General features: G+C 44.4%; 1 protein-coding gene across 1 annotated transcript in view; it reads left to right on the top strand.

The window, feature by feature from the left end:
• Positions 1–3225: 3225 nt before the first annotated feature.
• LOC141167582 (olfactory receptor 1500-like) overlaps positions 3226–15476 on the top strand; it is a 40692-nt gene continuing 28441 nt past the window's right edge. The window contains exons 1-2 of the mRNA XM_073654971.1: positions 3226–3438; positions 6381–7294. Of these exons, the coding sequence (XP_073511072.1) occupies positions 3226–3438; positions 6381–7294 (1127 nt within the window). The remainder of the gene's footprint in view (positions 3439–6380; positions 7295–15476) is intronic.

Genomic DNA, 15476 nt, shown 5'->3' with positions numbered 1-15476 from the left:
CATATGTACCATCCTCCAAAACTTTGAGTACTTCACCAAAGATGGTGAGCGACGATGACGCAATAACTAGCATCACCATCCCCCTTCTCTGTCTTCTGAAATGCACTCTGCTCACAATCAAAGATTATGCATTGCAGGCAGAGAACGTTGAGATGGAACAAGGAACCATGCATTGTGGTTCCACATAGTCCAGCCTCATCCCATCCCAATGTGGATTGGGTGACATTGAGGAAGGGGAGGATAAAAAAGGGAGCTAGTTTCCTGAGCTATAGATGGTACTACATGCACAACTCTCATACCGTCTGCTAAGCATGGATGGCATGAGGAAAGTGAAGAGGAGGAGGATGAGGAGGAGAGCATGATCAGTCATCCTCTTGGTGAGAACACAGAAGTCTTGCCACTTTGCAGTCTCTCACACATGGCTGAGTTAATGTTACGCTACCTCTCCTGTGACCTTCGCGTTCTCCATATTTTGGGTGACAGTCATTATTGGTTGGTGATATTTTTAGACCAATGCTACAAGGAGAACCTGCTGTCTTTTATTCCCTTGCAGGACAGGCCTAATAAAATGGCGCAGTATGAGAAGGCCATTGTTGCAGGATTTTAAAAAGAATTCCCATCTGAAAACGTTGGCGACAGAGGTCACAGTTCATTTAACAACCAAGGAGAATAGGCGAGAGAGACACAAATACAATCGAGCAGAGGCACAGAAACACTGTCAAAGTTCTGGGACGGTTTTCACAGACCCTTCCATCGCACAAGACCTGATGTGCAGGGTACTCTCTCAACAAGGGAAAAGTTGCGTAATATGCTGAGGGAGTACCATGCCGACTGTACCAATGTCCTCCGTGATTCCTCTGTGCCTTATAATTACTGGGTATCCAAGCTGGACACGTGGCATGAACTGGCTCTCTATGCCTTGGAGGTCCTGGCCTGTTCTGCCTCTAGTCTTTTGTTAGAGTGGGTTTTTAGTGCCGCCGGTGATATTATAATCGATAGGCGCATCCCCCTGTCAATTGAAAATGATAACAGGCTGACTCTTATAAAAATGAACCAAGGCTGGATTGGGCAAGACTTCTCAACACCACCGAATGATAGCAGCGTAACATAAACTCAAATAAAGTGTCTTTTTTTGGGAGGTCTAACTCTATTTCCATGCACCTCTGACTTCACACTAAGACATGGATATACGCTTCCTGATTTTGCTCTTGTCCTCCGCATTCTCCGCATCCTCATCCTCCACCACCATATCACCACCATATGTACCATATCAACATATCTACGTCTCTTGCAAGGGACATTGGCGTTCTTCCAATTTTTGGCAGCCATTGCTTCACTTCATAGGCAAACAATATGGGAGACCCTCTTCTTAATAATGGGAACATTGTTTTTAGGAGGCCCTCCGACCTCTATGTCTCTTGCAAGAGGTATTGGAGTTCCTTCAAATTTTTGGCAGCCGTTGCTTCACTGCATAGGCAAACCATAAGGGAGACACACTTCCTTATAATGGTAGCATTTTTTGCATTAGGCCCTCCAACCTCTCTGTCTCTTGCAAGGGGAATTGGACTTCCTCCAAATTTTTGGCAGCCATTGCTTCAGTGAAGAGGCAAACAGTATGGGAGACAGACTTCCTAATAATGGGAGCATGTTTTGCAGGAGGCCCTGCAACCTCTACATCTCTTGCAAAGGGGCATTGGAATTCCGCCAAATTTTTGGCAGCCATTGCAGTCACTGCATATGCAATAACAGTATAGGAGACCCACTCATTAATAATGAGAACAACAAAGCATAGCGGACTGCTGGCCCTTTAAGAATAGTAAGGGCCGCCTGATGGCCCTATAAAAATAGTCTTTGTGACTTTCAGCATCCCTCCATCCTAAATTAAACAGGATATGTCTGATGATGTGTCACAAACAACATGGCCAGATAAGGTAGTAAAATGTTAAAATGCATTTGTCTTGGTTGAAAGCAATGCAAAAGTGCAAAAACACAACAAAAACACTACTTGTGAACATAGCTCAAGATGTGGAGGAGCAGTTTTGTTTTTGGTTATTTATTTTGCCCTATATACAAGTCATTACCCTGGAAAGGATGTTCCTTAACTTATTTCCCTGGAAAATCCATTTTGGTTTCATTTTTCTATGTTTTATTGGGAGTCCGTAAACGTGGCGTAATACCTCTGACAACATTGTTGACAGCAGTAACCTGGGAGTCAGAAATGCTTCCAGCGGTCTTCCCAATCGATTTCCCATCGATTTGGGCAATTTTAAGGCCCTCTGCTGACCTCTGGGGGGAGCCGCCGGAAAAATTCTGGTGTTTCTAGACTTATATTGGGCTCATTATTTGGTCTGAGCACTCGAGCATTCAAATTTGCTTGACTCAAACAATGAGCACCCGAGCATTTTAGTGTTCGCTCTTCACTAGTAACCACTCTATGATTGTTTGTCATCAGATCACTTTGATCTCACTTAAGAAGCCATTGATTCATTCCATTCTCCCAAACTTCTCATTGTGTCATCCCCGACCGTAGGCATTCCAAACTATCATGAGCCATTTTTTTTGCCCTGCACTGACCAAGCAGGTTATTCAACAACGTTCCTAACATAAAAACATGGTGACAAAGCTTACCATTCATCACAATTAGACCCAGTGATCAGAGGGTCTCCTTTGTGTGTCTATACTGTAGCGGCTTCTGCAGGACTGGTTGGGAAAGCATGTGGGATCACACGGACATTTTCTTTGTAAATTTATTCCCCACATGACATCCATGCCATAATCGAATAAGTCCAACCAAAATACCTGTCTATGTCCAGACAGTTCAGACCTGAATGTGCCCTTATGATTCCTTAACATGTCACCCTCAAAAGATGTAATTTTCTGAATCCAACAAACTTTCTGCCTGAGGAGTCAGAAAAGGGGGAAGTGGTGACAGTGTCAGCAAGTGTGGAGGATTACTTTGACATCTCACACAAACATGAGTGTATAGAACTGATGAGTTGGGAGACAGCGGGTTTTTCACATGTCCATGATAAACCTGTTCCTTATATAGATTTTGAGTTTTTTGTGGATGGCACCAGATACCTCCTAGATGGGTGATTCTACACTGAATATGCAGTATTTTCCTCACATGAGGTAATCTGAGCTGAACTACTCTTTGGTCACATGACAGCGCAGGAGGCAGAGCTGAAGGCACTCACTGAAGCCTGTAGATTTGCAACAGGTAAAATGGCCAATATTTACACAGACTCTCATTATACATTTGGGATCTCACATGAAAATAGCCCTATCTGGAGAAGCAAAGCTTTTCTTGCATCAGCTGAAAAGACCTTTAAACATGTAGAATTGAGGAAGCAATTAACGAAAGCACTGATGTTACCAGTCTGGGTTGACATAATGAAAGTGAAAGTGAAAGACTCAAAAAGTCACATGTGTACCATGGTAAATGCCTTCTGGATCGATCCTGTTTTCAGTCACATAGATGCCAAATTCCTGCCTCATCTGTGCACAACACAACCCAGGTAAAACAGTAAAAGACCCAAAGAAAGCGACACCGAGGCCTCTCTACCCATTTCAGAGACTGCATATTGACTACATAAAACTACATGTTTTCATCCATTCCAGATCCTAATTCAAATGCTGTGCATCGAGTGAATCCAGTTTATAGTGTGGTGATATGCAGATACGTGAGAAAGAGCCTAGATCAATGGTTTGATGACCTGTTCCAAGTCCAGCTGACCTGTTCCAAGTCCACCTCAATGAAACTTGTGGGAAAATCCATCTGAATCCATGCCAATCACTGTAAAAAGTTCACTTCACTGGTAGAATAAGTGTCCTATTATTTGTTCTGCCCGGATTAGCACGGCTAATAAAGATATTGGATCAAGTTTTAAATATGGACCAGTAGAATAAACTTATACAACACCATACTTCTCTTATAACGCAAATGGAAAGAGAAAAGCCAAAGGTCTCTGGTTCTTCATACTCAGTCAATATCTTCCAGGACTGAGTTGACTTTAGCCTTACCTCTGGAACTGTGGGAGAAATGAACACCACACTTCATACACAATGAAACCTGGATTCAATCTAAGTTTTGAAAAAAAGATATGTCTTGTGACGTATCCGCCACATTAATGATAGCTGGGTCAGAAACTTACCCCTGGTTCCAGTTAAATATAACACGACCTATGGGACAGATGTGGCGGAGTGTATACAATCTGGATGTAGCGGGTCTGATTACCAAAATAAGGACTGGGATTCAACATTCAAACCTCATCCCCCACAATAAATTATGATTCAGTCTTCAACACACTGTTGTCGGTATCTTTTGAAAGAACAACAATTGCTCCCTCCTGTTGCCATTTTATTGACCCTGCAGGGATTCTCAAGGTCAAAGCAGAAATCAATAAAATAAGTGAACTTAGAGATAAATAGTTAGTGACTCTTGATGGGGGAATACATTCTCCTTTTTCGAATCCGGCCAACTGGTTTATGGGCCTAGTTGGTTGGGTTTCTGGCATTATACAGACTATCATGCAGATTCTATTGTTATTATATTATATATTAGAAGCAGGAATTTTCTCATCTTGATTCCTCTGTAAAGTAGTGAGAATATTATTTTTCAAATCCTAAAGACTGGATCTGTGGTAATACGTGCTCAAATAGATTAGTATTATATATTGTGACATGACTTCATTTACATTGCAAAGATGCTTTTTTTCCCATCGTATATCTAAAATATCCATACATAATATTACAAATATTCTTTTAACTCTCCTAAACACGGCTACATTTTCAAGAAATTCTTAGAGATGAATATAATAAAGCAAGCTGTTAATGATTTATTTTTATCACCTTTGTTGCCTGAAATGAAGGCGACTTGTGGGACAATGGAAAGTCTCCCATGATTTGTTTCACCTGGTACTGAGACTTCTGCTTAATATATAAGTATCCAGACTTTCATCCATTCAGGCCCATATTCATGTGTCTAGTGATGGCGTACTGAGGCACGATTGTGATGTTGCCTGTTGCCTCTGGTGAAATTCTTCATATAAGAAATGAGATTTGTAAAATATAATATATCTATGTGATATTTACTAATGATGAATAATAAAGAAGCTGCTGATGTAAGTATTGCCAGTGAACATCTTTGTGATAATACCTAATGCAGATTGCTTAAGATTCATTTCAAAATTATTGATTTACAATATTAAAAAAAATAGGAAAAAGTATTACTATTATCTAATTTGGAATATGACAATCAAAATGAATTCTCTCATAATTAACTATTGTATACAGGTGAGTAAATCTGCCAAAATTCAAATTTGGCAAATTCTAAGAAATTCAGGGTGGAAATTCAATTTGCATCAAATTTATATTCAATGCTATTCAAATGAGCCCCAATCACAGTTGGAAGTCTCCCAATCCCAAAGTATAATACATTGATGGGTGGAAATTGTTAAAAAAACAGAAACAAAACATACTCACCTTGCTCCTCACCTGTAAGTACCACCACAGCTCACCGATATCACAGCTCACCTCTAGTTTTGGATTTTTCTGCCTTTGCTCCAGTGCTGGTCTTCTCTTCATTCTTCTCCATCTCTTCTGTCCATTGAGGTAATGTAGGCTGATACATTACATGATGTTATGGAGTCATAATATCAGAAAGTTGGCCTAGACCTACCTGGTGCCAAAAGCGATCTTGAAGAGTTAAAGGACACTTGAGCGAAGCTGGTGCCTGAGGAAGGTAGCAGAGAATCATCATTAAGCTTCTGCAGCAGGGAGGGGTGAAAGGTAGGTGACTATGACTTGTTACTTTTTTTAACCTTATCCTGGCCCATATTTATCCAGTAAAACAGTAACTGACAAACCAGAATTTTACTGGATTTACGTAAATTAAATTGTCGAAAATCCAGGTTGGGAAGTTTGGTAAATTTTAACAAATTCAATTAGTTTAGATTTTGAATTGTTCATACTTATTACTGTATTTTAGATGCTTTTCTAAACTTCTAAACAATGTACAAAAAGCTTCAAAGCGAGCACCACTTCATAATTTCTTTCATTTAATTGCAAAAAAAATCTACTCACATATTATAGAGACAGTTTTGATAGATAGAAGTCTAGTTATATGAAACACTCTCCCCCTAACTGATAAAATGAAGGTGCTGAAGTCTAACGATGGTTTGGATAGACAGTCTATGGAGCTCGTCTCTGGTGTCTGAAGAGGCCGTGCTCATCTGAGTTCTTCTGTTTCTTTGTCTTAGCAATTAGGATCCACCAGGAATTCTATAGCTATCTAGAGCAGGAATCTTGTAGCCATCAAGCTATTTTATTTTGCTGTTTTCAGTTTATTACATTATAATTAAAATTTGCTTTGTGTACAGGAGAACAATCTGACTGTGGTGACTGAGTTTTTCCTTTTAGGCTTTCAAATCAGACAAAGTTTAAGAATTCCACTGTTCTGTCTTCTCCTCGTGGTTTTCTGTGGGACAATATGCGGAAATCTTCTGATCACCACTCTGGTGTCCACCACAAAAAGCCTTCAAACTCCAATGTACTTCTTCATCTCCCAGCTGTCCATCAGTGACATTCTGGTGATTACAAATATTGTTCCTAATTTGCTTCAAATTCTTCTCAATAATGGGGGATCCATTGCTTTTATTGATTGCTTCACTCAGCTGTACTTTTTATGTGCCCCAGAAGTGTTTGAATGTTTTCTCCTCGCTGTGATGTCTTATGACCGATATGTGGCCATCTGTAATCCTCTCCGTTACTCCACCATCATGACAATAGCACTTTGTGTCATATTATCTGTTATCTGTTGGATGCTTGGATTTTCTTTTGTTTTGATTTACATTATAAAAATGGCAAAACTAAACTTTTGTGGTCCAAATATCATTGACCATTTATTCTGTGATATTGTTCCCCTACTAGATCTTTCCTGTTCTGACACATTCATTGTTCACTTGGAGATTTATCTTATGGTCATTCCAATTGTAATAATTCCAACCATAATCATAGTATTGTCTTATACTTATATTATATCAGCAGTCTTAAAGATTAAATCTAGTGTTAGTAGACAGAAAGCCTTCTCCACCTGTAGCTCCCACCTCACTGTGGTCTCCATATTCTACTGGACCATGTTTGGTGTTTATGTTTTCCCAACAAAAGGTCGAACACTCACCATGAGTAAGATCCTATCCCTGCTATATACTGTGTTTACTCCTTTCATCAATCCCATTATATACAGTCTGAGAAACCAAGACATTAGGAAAGCCATCCTTAAGCATGCAACCTGGTAAATTACCAACTAGAGATTTTTCAACTTGATTTGTTACTGTTCCCAATTTTCCAGATCAGGACATCCTTTCGTTACAGCACAATTAGTCATCTATGATGGACAGGGCCATGCCGAATCACACCCAGGGCTTAACCAACTTCAATGGGAACAACATACAAATGATCTGCTGCACTGCCCTAAATTCACTCCTGACTGTTGCTCTCAGAAGCTCCCTTCCCTTTACAGCTTTGAAGGGTAGGACATCAAAATAACCATACACACACCATGAAACAAAATATAGTTATTATTGATGTGTGCATATTTGCCAAAACTAGTAAATAATAAAAATATGTATCTTATGAAATGAATCCTAAAACAGGAAAAAGTTTCTCCAAGAAAATACAATAAAAAGTGGTCAAAAATTTGCATGTACGAATATTCTCCTGTAGTTACCAGGCTCCTGATGTCTCTCCGTGCCTCGAATAACAGCTCCAGGAGAGCGTAAACCATTGTATTTCAGATGAGCTGCTGCTGAGTGGGCTCAGGTATGGTGAGACCCACGAAATCCTGCTGATGGGAATTCCAGAAGGAGTGGCTGCCATCTTCTGAACCTCGCTGGCGGCGCTGTGGATGGGTGTCAACTGAGGTAAAAGATTTCACAATTGAAATGTATAAAATAACATGGTAGGTAAGAGGTCTTAAATCCCTTCTTAAAAGGGTTAAGGTATTTTTGCAGATAAAAGGTTGTAATCCACATATGTTAGCATTAGTAGAAATGCACCTCACTATGGATTCAGTCAGATAATTAAACCATGGGTACTGTGGTCGCTACATTCCTTCCATACAAGTTACTCGAGAGGTGTGTCGCTTCTAATACTCCAAGCTGTCAGATGGGAGCTTGGGGAGGCTCCAGAAGGGTGAATTGTTTTTGTAAATGCCATGGTAAATTCCAAAGAATATGTGTTGTTTTGTACAGTATATACTATTTATCCCCTACTAATTTTACAATTATCCAAAATGCAGTAAACTTTGAGCTGAACTACCCAGATGCTCATATTTAGCTGTGTATTACAAGGTACTAGTCCCCAAGTCTTTCTTTACATCTCTTAACACGCTGATGTCCTTGTTTATTTGGGGAAGTATCAGACCAAAGTTTAAATGATCCACTCCTCAGACACCAAAAAATATGGCAGTGGAGGCACTTCCATTTTTTTCCCTGTACTATCTGGTGGGTCAACTTAAGGCACTCCATAGCTGGATGCCAGATTCTTAGTTACCAAACTCAGAGAATCATCTTGCTTGAGCAGCAAGAACCAATTATTTCCTGTTTTTTTTTTTTTAATTAAATAAATCTACCGCCCCCAAATTTATTACCCTTACTTAAACTGGCAGGTGCAGTGTGGAGATAGACTAAGAATTGAGTTAGTTTTAGCCACTGACAGTGAAGGATAGATGATGACGCTACATCCCTAATATCCATGAGAAGGAAAGAGAGGGGATTCTGGAGTCCTCTACTCTTCTTTCCCCTTTGACCATTAACAAAATGATTCAACTCTATACTATTCATCAGACATATCTTACTCATCTCAAGCTATTCCGAATGGGGCAATCTCCTACCTCAAAATGTCTATGGTGTGATACCTTGGATGCAGATTTCATACATATGATTTGGGCTTGCCCAATTGCTTCATCCTTTTGATGGGAGGTGACTACTCTATTAACTTCTGTAATATCTTTTCCAGGCAATATGTTGGATGGGTAATTCACAGTCAACACTGCGATCTTGGATCTCACTGGTTAATTTAATAATTCTATATGAAAAAACAGTCAGAATAGAGGAGGTCCTTTAAAGTTTTCTATAATTTGGGACTTTTGAAACTCTTCATATCTTAAAGTCTCTACTCGTGAGATGAGGGTACAAGTGTTGGGATACTTTTAAATTTGGCATATAGTTGGGATAAAGTGCTACTCATTAAGAAGATAGACTAAATTTGTGTGTGGATATATACTTATTAGTGTTGAGCGAGCAATAAAATGCTCGGGTGCTCGAAGCTCAGGTTGAGCTCAGTGTGATACTCGGGTGCTCGACCCGAGCAACGAGCCCAATGTTAGTTTATGGGAGACCCGAGCATTTTTGCGGTGGCACCCCCGGCAGTCTTTTAAAAGCCTAACAAGTGCCCAAAACAATAGTGACAGTGCTAAAATGACATGGGGACAGCATGGGGATCGCACCAGGAAGCATTTCTGACCCCCAGGTCACTGCTGTCAACAACATGGTCAGAGGTATTAAGCCACTTTTAAGGGCTCACAATAAAATGTTCAAAAACGAAACTGAAACTGCTTTCCTGTGAAATATGTTAAGGAAGTTCCTTTCCATAGTAAAGACTGGTGTATAAGGTAAAATAAATAACCAAAAACAAAAATACTCCTCCACACCTTGGGCTATGTTCACAAGTAGCATTTTTTATGCGTTTTTGGACTTTTGTATTTCTTTCAACCGTGACAAATGCATTCACCGGGAAATGTAATTTTAACATTTTACAACCTTATGTGGCCATGTGCTGTGTGACACATGCATACAGTGCTGAAAAGACATGGGAACAGCATGGGGAAGACCCCTGGAAGTATCTCTGACACCCAGGTCACTGCCTAAAAGTGTGCCCATCAGAAGTGCTCCTTGTCGCATCAGAAGATCTAGACTTGCAACAATCCCCGTGCAAGTCCTTGTCCCAGGGCAGTGTTTAATTGTAGCTCCCCCATTCCTTGCAATGCAAGCACAAATATGCAGCCAACCACCTACCCACCAACCTGCAGGCTGCAATGCTATACTGCTAGCTTGCACTTGAAATGGGGATTTTTAGTTTGGAGGAGCCGAAGCTGACCACTACCTCATGGCTGCTTCGGCAGCGAGGTATCCATACTCAGTTCCCAGCCGCCCCGCGGCCGGGTGTCCACACACGGTTCCCAGCTACCTGGGGGCGGCTGGGTGTCCATAAACAGTCCCCAGCCGCCCCTATATCTCCTTTCACCTTCCCACACACTTTTCTTAGCCTGGCCTGCTTTAGGAGATCATTGGACTAAGCCCACCAGAGAACCATACTCCTCCGGTGGGCCCTGGCTTCTCCATCAGGGGAGGTGAGAGTGCCAAGGTGAGGAGCATGATGATGATGATAGAATTTAGCATCTGCTTTGTTTTCTTTTAATGCAAGCGTAAATGTGCAGCCTGCCACCCACCCACCCCCAGGCTGCAATACCAATACTGCTAGCTTGCACTTGAAAAGGGGCCTTTTAGTTTGGAGGAGGCCGAAGCTGGCCACTAACTCATGAATGCTTCGGCAGTGAGGTATCCATACTCTGTCCCCAGCCGCCCGGCGGCTGGGTGTCCACGCTCGGTCCCCAGCTATCAGGGGGCAGCCGGGTGTCCATACTCGGTCCCCAGCCGCCCCACGGCCGGGAGTCCACACATGGTCCCCAGCCACCTGGGGGCGGCCGGGCGTCCATACTCGGTCCCCAGCCGACCCACGGCCGGGTGTCCACACATGGTCCCCAGCCACCTGGGGGCGGCCAGGTGTCCATAAACGGTCCCCAGTCGCCCCTATTTCTCATGCAACCTTCCCACACACTTTTCTTAGCCTGGCCTGCTTTAGGGCAGCATTGGACGAGCCCACCAGAGAACCTGACTCCACCGGTGGGCCCTGGCTTCTCCATCAGGGGAGTTGAGAGTCCATAAACGGTCCCCAGCCGCCCCTTTTTCTCCTGTCACCTTCCCACACACTTTTCTTAGCCTGGCCTGCTTTAGGGCAGCATTGGACGAGCCAACCAGAGAACCTGACTCCTCCGGTGTGCCCTGAATTCTACATCAGGGGAGTTGAGAGTGCTAAGGTGAGGAGCGTGATGATGATGATAGAAGTTAGCATCTGCTTTGATTTCTTTTAAAGCAAGCGTAAGTGTGCAGTCTGCCACCCACCCACACGCAGGCTGAAATACCATACTGCTAGCTTGCACTTGAAAAGAGGCCTTTTAGTTTGGAGGAGGCCGAAGCTGGCCACTAACTCATGGATGCTTCGGCAGTGAGGTATCCATACTCTGTCCTCAGCTGCCCGGCGGCCGGGTGTCCACGCTCGGTCCCCAGCTGCCCCGCGGCCGGGTGTCTACACATGGTCCCCAGCCACCTGGGGGCGACCGGGTGTCCATAAACGGACCCAGCCACACCTATTTCTCCTGTCACCTTCCCACACACTTTTCTTAGCCTGGCCTGCTTTAGGGCAGCATTGGATGAGCCCATCAGAGAACTAGACTCCTCCAGTGGGCCCTGGCTTCTCCATCAGGAGAGTTGAGTGTCAATGTGAGGAGCATGATGATGATGATAGAAGTTAGCATCTGCTTTGTTTTCTTTTAATGCAAGCGTTAGTGTGCAGCCTGCCACCCACCCACCCCCAGGCTGCAATGCCATACTGCTAGCTTGCGCTTGAAATGGGGCCTTTTAGTTTGGAGGAGGTCGAAGCAGGCCACTACCTCATGGCTACTTCGGCAGTGAGGTATCCATACTCAGTCCCCTGCCACCCGGCGGCCGGGTGTCCACGCTCGGTCGCCAGCCGCCAGGGGAAGGCCGAGTGTCCATACTCGGTGCCCAGCCGCCCCGCGGCCGGGTGTCCACAAACGGTCCCGAGCCACCTGGGGGCGGCCGGGTGTCCATAAACGGTCCCCAGCCGCCCCTATATCTCCTTTCAACTTCCCACACAATTTTCTTAGCCTGGCCTGCTTTAGGGCAGCATTGGACGAGCCCACCAGAGAACCTGACTCCTCCGGTGGGCCCTGGCTTCTCCATCAGGGGAGTTGAGAGTCCATAAACGGTCCCCAGCCAACCCTATTTCTCCTGTCACCTTCCCACACACTTTTCTTAGCCTGGCCTGCTTTAGGGCAGCATTGGACGAGCCCACCAGAGAAACTGACTCCTCCGGTGGGCCCTGGCTTCTCCATCAGGGGAGTTGAGAGTGCCAAGGTGAGGAGCATGATGATGATGATAGAAGTTAGCATGTGCTTTGTTTTCTTTTAATGCAAGCGTAAGTGTGCAGCCTGTCACCCACCCAACCCCAGGCTGCAATACCATACTGCTAGTTTGCACTTGAAAAGGGGCCTTTTAGTTTGGAGGAGGCCGAAGCTGGCCACTAACTCATGGATGCTTCGGCAGTGAGGTATCCATACTCAGTCGCAAGCTGCTAGGCGGACGGGTATACACGCTCTGTCCCCAGCTGCCCCGCGGCCGGGTGTTCTCACATGGTCCCCAGCCACCTGGGGGCGGCCGGGTGTGCATAAACTGTCCCAGCCACCCCTATTTCTCCTGTCACCTTCCCACAAACTTTTCTTAGCCTGGCCTTCTTTAGGGCAGCATTGGATGAGCCCACCAGAGAACCAGACTCCTACTGTTGGCCCTGGCTTCTCCATCAGGGGAGTTGAGAGTGCCAAGTTGAGGAGCATGATAATGATGATAGAAGTTAGCATCTGCTTTATTTTCTTGGAATGTAAGCGTAAGTGTGCAGCCTGCCACCCACCCACCCCTAGGCTGCAATACCAAACTGCTAGCTTGCACTTGAAATGGGGCCTTTTTGTTTGGAGAAGGACAAAGCTGGCCACTATCTCATGGCTGCTTCGGCAGCGAGGTATCCATACTCAGTCCCCAGCCGCCCCTATTTGTCCCGGTGTGCCTTATACATAAGATTAAGCGCGCATACCAAAACCTTACCTGTGCCCTCCCCAGTGCATTTAGTGGGAAGGACAGCCCATTTCGCTGTAGTGTGTGCATGCCAAAGCCCTGCTCATGGTACATGTGAAGATGCCTCCCACCATGCACCTGTCATTGCAGACTTGCAACTATCCCCGTTCAAGTCCTTGTCCCAGGGCAGTGTTCATTTGTACCTCTCCTATTCCTTGCAATGCAAGTGCAAGTATGCAGCCTGCCACCCACCCACCCCAATGCTGCAATACCATACTGCTTGCTTGCTTGTACTTTAAATTTGGCATTTTAGGCATGTCGAGGTGGAATCTGGCCACCACGTCATGGCTGCATTGGCGGCCTGGTATTCATACTCAGTCCCCAGCCGACCGGCGGCCGGGTGTCCACGCTCGGTCCCCAGCCACCAGGGGGCGGCAGGGTGTCCATACTCGGTCCCGAGCCGGCCGTGGCCGGGTGTCAACAAACGGTCCCCAGCCACCTGGGGGCGGCCGGGTGTCCATAAACGGTCCCCAGCCGCCCCTATTTCTTCTGTCACCTTCCCACACACTTTTCTTAGCCTGGCCTGCTTTAGGGCAGCATTGGACGAGCCCACCTCCTGACTCCTCCGGTGGGCCCTGGCTTCTCCATCAGGGGAGTTGAGAGAGCTAAGGTGAGGAGTATGATGATGATGATAGAAGTTAGCATCTGCTTTGTTTTCTTGGAATGCAAGCGCATGTATGAATTAGCGGCTAGGCCTGAGGTGGTCAGCGTTTTAGCGCATATCCTACCTCTTCCGAGTATTGCTGGTAGTTTTCCTGCTACTATCCCAGTTCTATGACTCCCATTAAAACAAAGCTTCAGGTGATAAATGATGGATGAGGTGGTGGCAAATGAGAAAGGGCAGGAGGAACAGGGACCATTCACATCAATATCATGCTAGTCAACCACACATGTCTTGCAGGATATGTTTCTGTAACAAAAGGAGCGGATCGGCTACCCAGTTATAGGGCATACAGTGAGTGCAATGCCTACCAAAAATTTCGAGCCACTACAATGCCCCTTGGAAAAGACATGGAGGTCAGAGGGCCTTAGCTAAGCTGTTTTTTCCATTTATAGCAACTGGGTCTCCTGTACACTGTTAGCCTAAGCAGTGAATGCAAGGCTTTCCAAAAATTATGAGGAACTGCAATGCCCCTTGAAACAGACGTGGATTACAGCTTGCTAAAAACCTTCTACCCATTATTGTGGAGTGGGTCTCCCTTAGTTTTTGCCTTTGCATTGAAAAGCAAAAGCTGACTAAAATTTGGAGGAAATGCAATGCCCGTTGGAAGAGTCGTGGAGGTTAGAGGTAATTAAAAACAACATTTCAATGCCCCTTGGAAGAGCTGTGGAGTTCAGAGTGGTTTAAAAAGACGCTTTTAATGACCCTTTGAAGAGACATGGAGGTCACAGTAGCTTAACAAGACGGTTTTAATGCCCCTTGGAAGAGACGTGGAGGTCCCAGTAGCTTAACAAGACGGTTTTAATGCCACTCGGTAGAGACGTGGAGGTCCCAGTAGCTTAACAAGACAGTTTGAATGCCCCTTGGAAGAGACATGGAAGTCCCAGTAGCATAACAAGATGGTTTTAATGCCCCTTACAAGAGCCATACAGTACAGCATCTTTAAAACATTATTCCCATTATTGGGTAGTGGGTCTCCCATAGTCTATGCTTATGCCTTCCAAGCAAAAGCTGCCAAAAATTATGACAGAGGAACATGCAATGCCCCTTACAAGAGCCATGTAGTACATCATATTACAAACATTATTCCCATTATTGGGGAGTGGGTCTCCCATAGTTTATGCTTATGCATTCCAAGCAAAAGCTGCCAAAAATTAGGAGGAAATGCAATGCCCGTTCGAAGAGTCTTAGAGGTTAGCGTTAATTATAAACAACATTTCAATGCCCCTAAGAAAAGCTGTGGAGTTCAGAGTGGTTTAACAAGACGCTTTTAATGCCCCTTGGGAAAGTTGTGGAGGTCGCAGTAGCTTAACAAGATGGTTTGAATGCCCCTTGGAAAAGGGGTGGAGGTCGCAGTAGCTTAACAAGACGCATTTAATGCCCCTTCCAAGAGACAAACAGTACAGCATATTATAAATATTATTCCCATTAATGGGGAGTGGGTCTCCCACAGTCTTTGCTTATGCCTTCGAAGCAAAAGCTGACAAAAATAAGGACGGAGGAACTTTCAATAATGGCAATATGGACCACAGTCACCCTGGTGGTATAGTGGTGGTGGAGGCTGAGGATAAGGAGAAGAACATAAAACAGCCGAAATGAGGAAGCATATACCCATGTGTTGGTGTGAAGTAGTGCATGTGAATACACTTCCCGAAATAACACAGTGGATTTGACTTTATATTACTATGCTGTCATTTGGTGTTGATGAGAAGTTTGTCCCAATCCAGCCCTTGTTCATTTTGATAAGGGTCAGCTTGTCAGTTGAC

This window comes from Phyllobates terribilis, unplaced genomic scaffold (genome assembly GCF_046119375.1).
Source record: "Phyllobates terribilis strain yellow unplaced genomic scaffold, ASM4611937v1 Scaffold_11__3_contigs__length_659146591, whole genome shotgun sequence".
Classification (NCBI taxonomy): Eukaryota; Metazoa; Chordata; class Amphibia; order Anura; family Dendrobatidae; genus Phyllobates; species Phyllobates terribilis.
The sequence above is the reverse complement of the archived record's forward strand: the minus strand, read 5'-3'. Positions and strand labels throughout refer to the sequence as shown.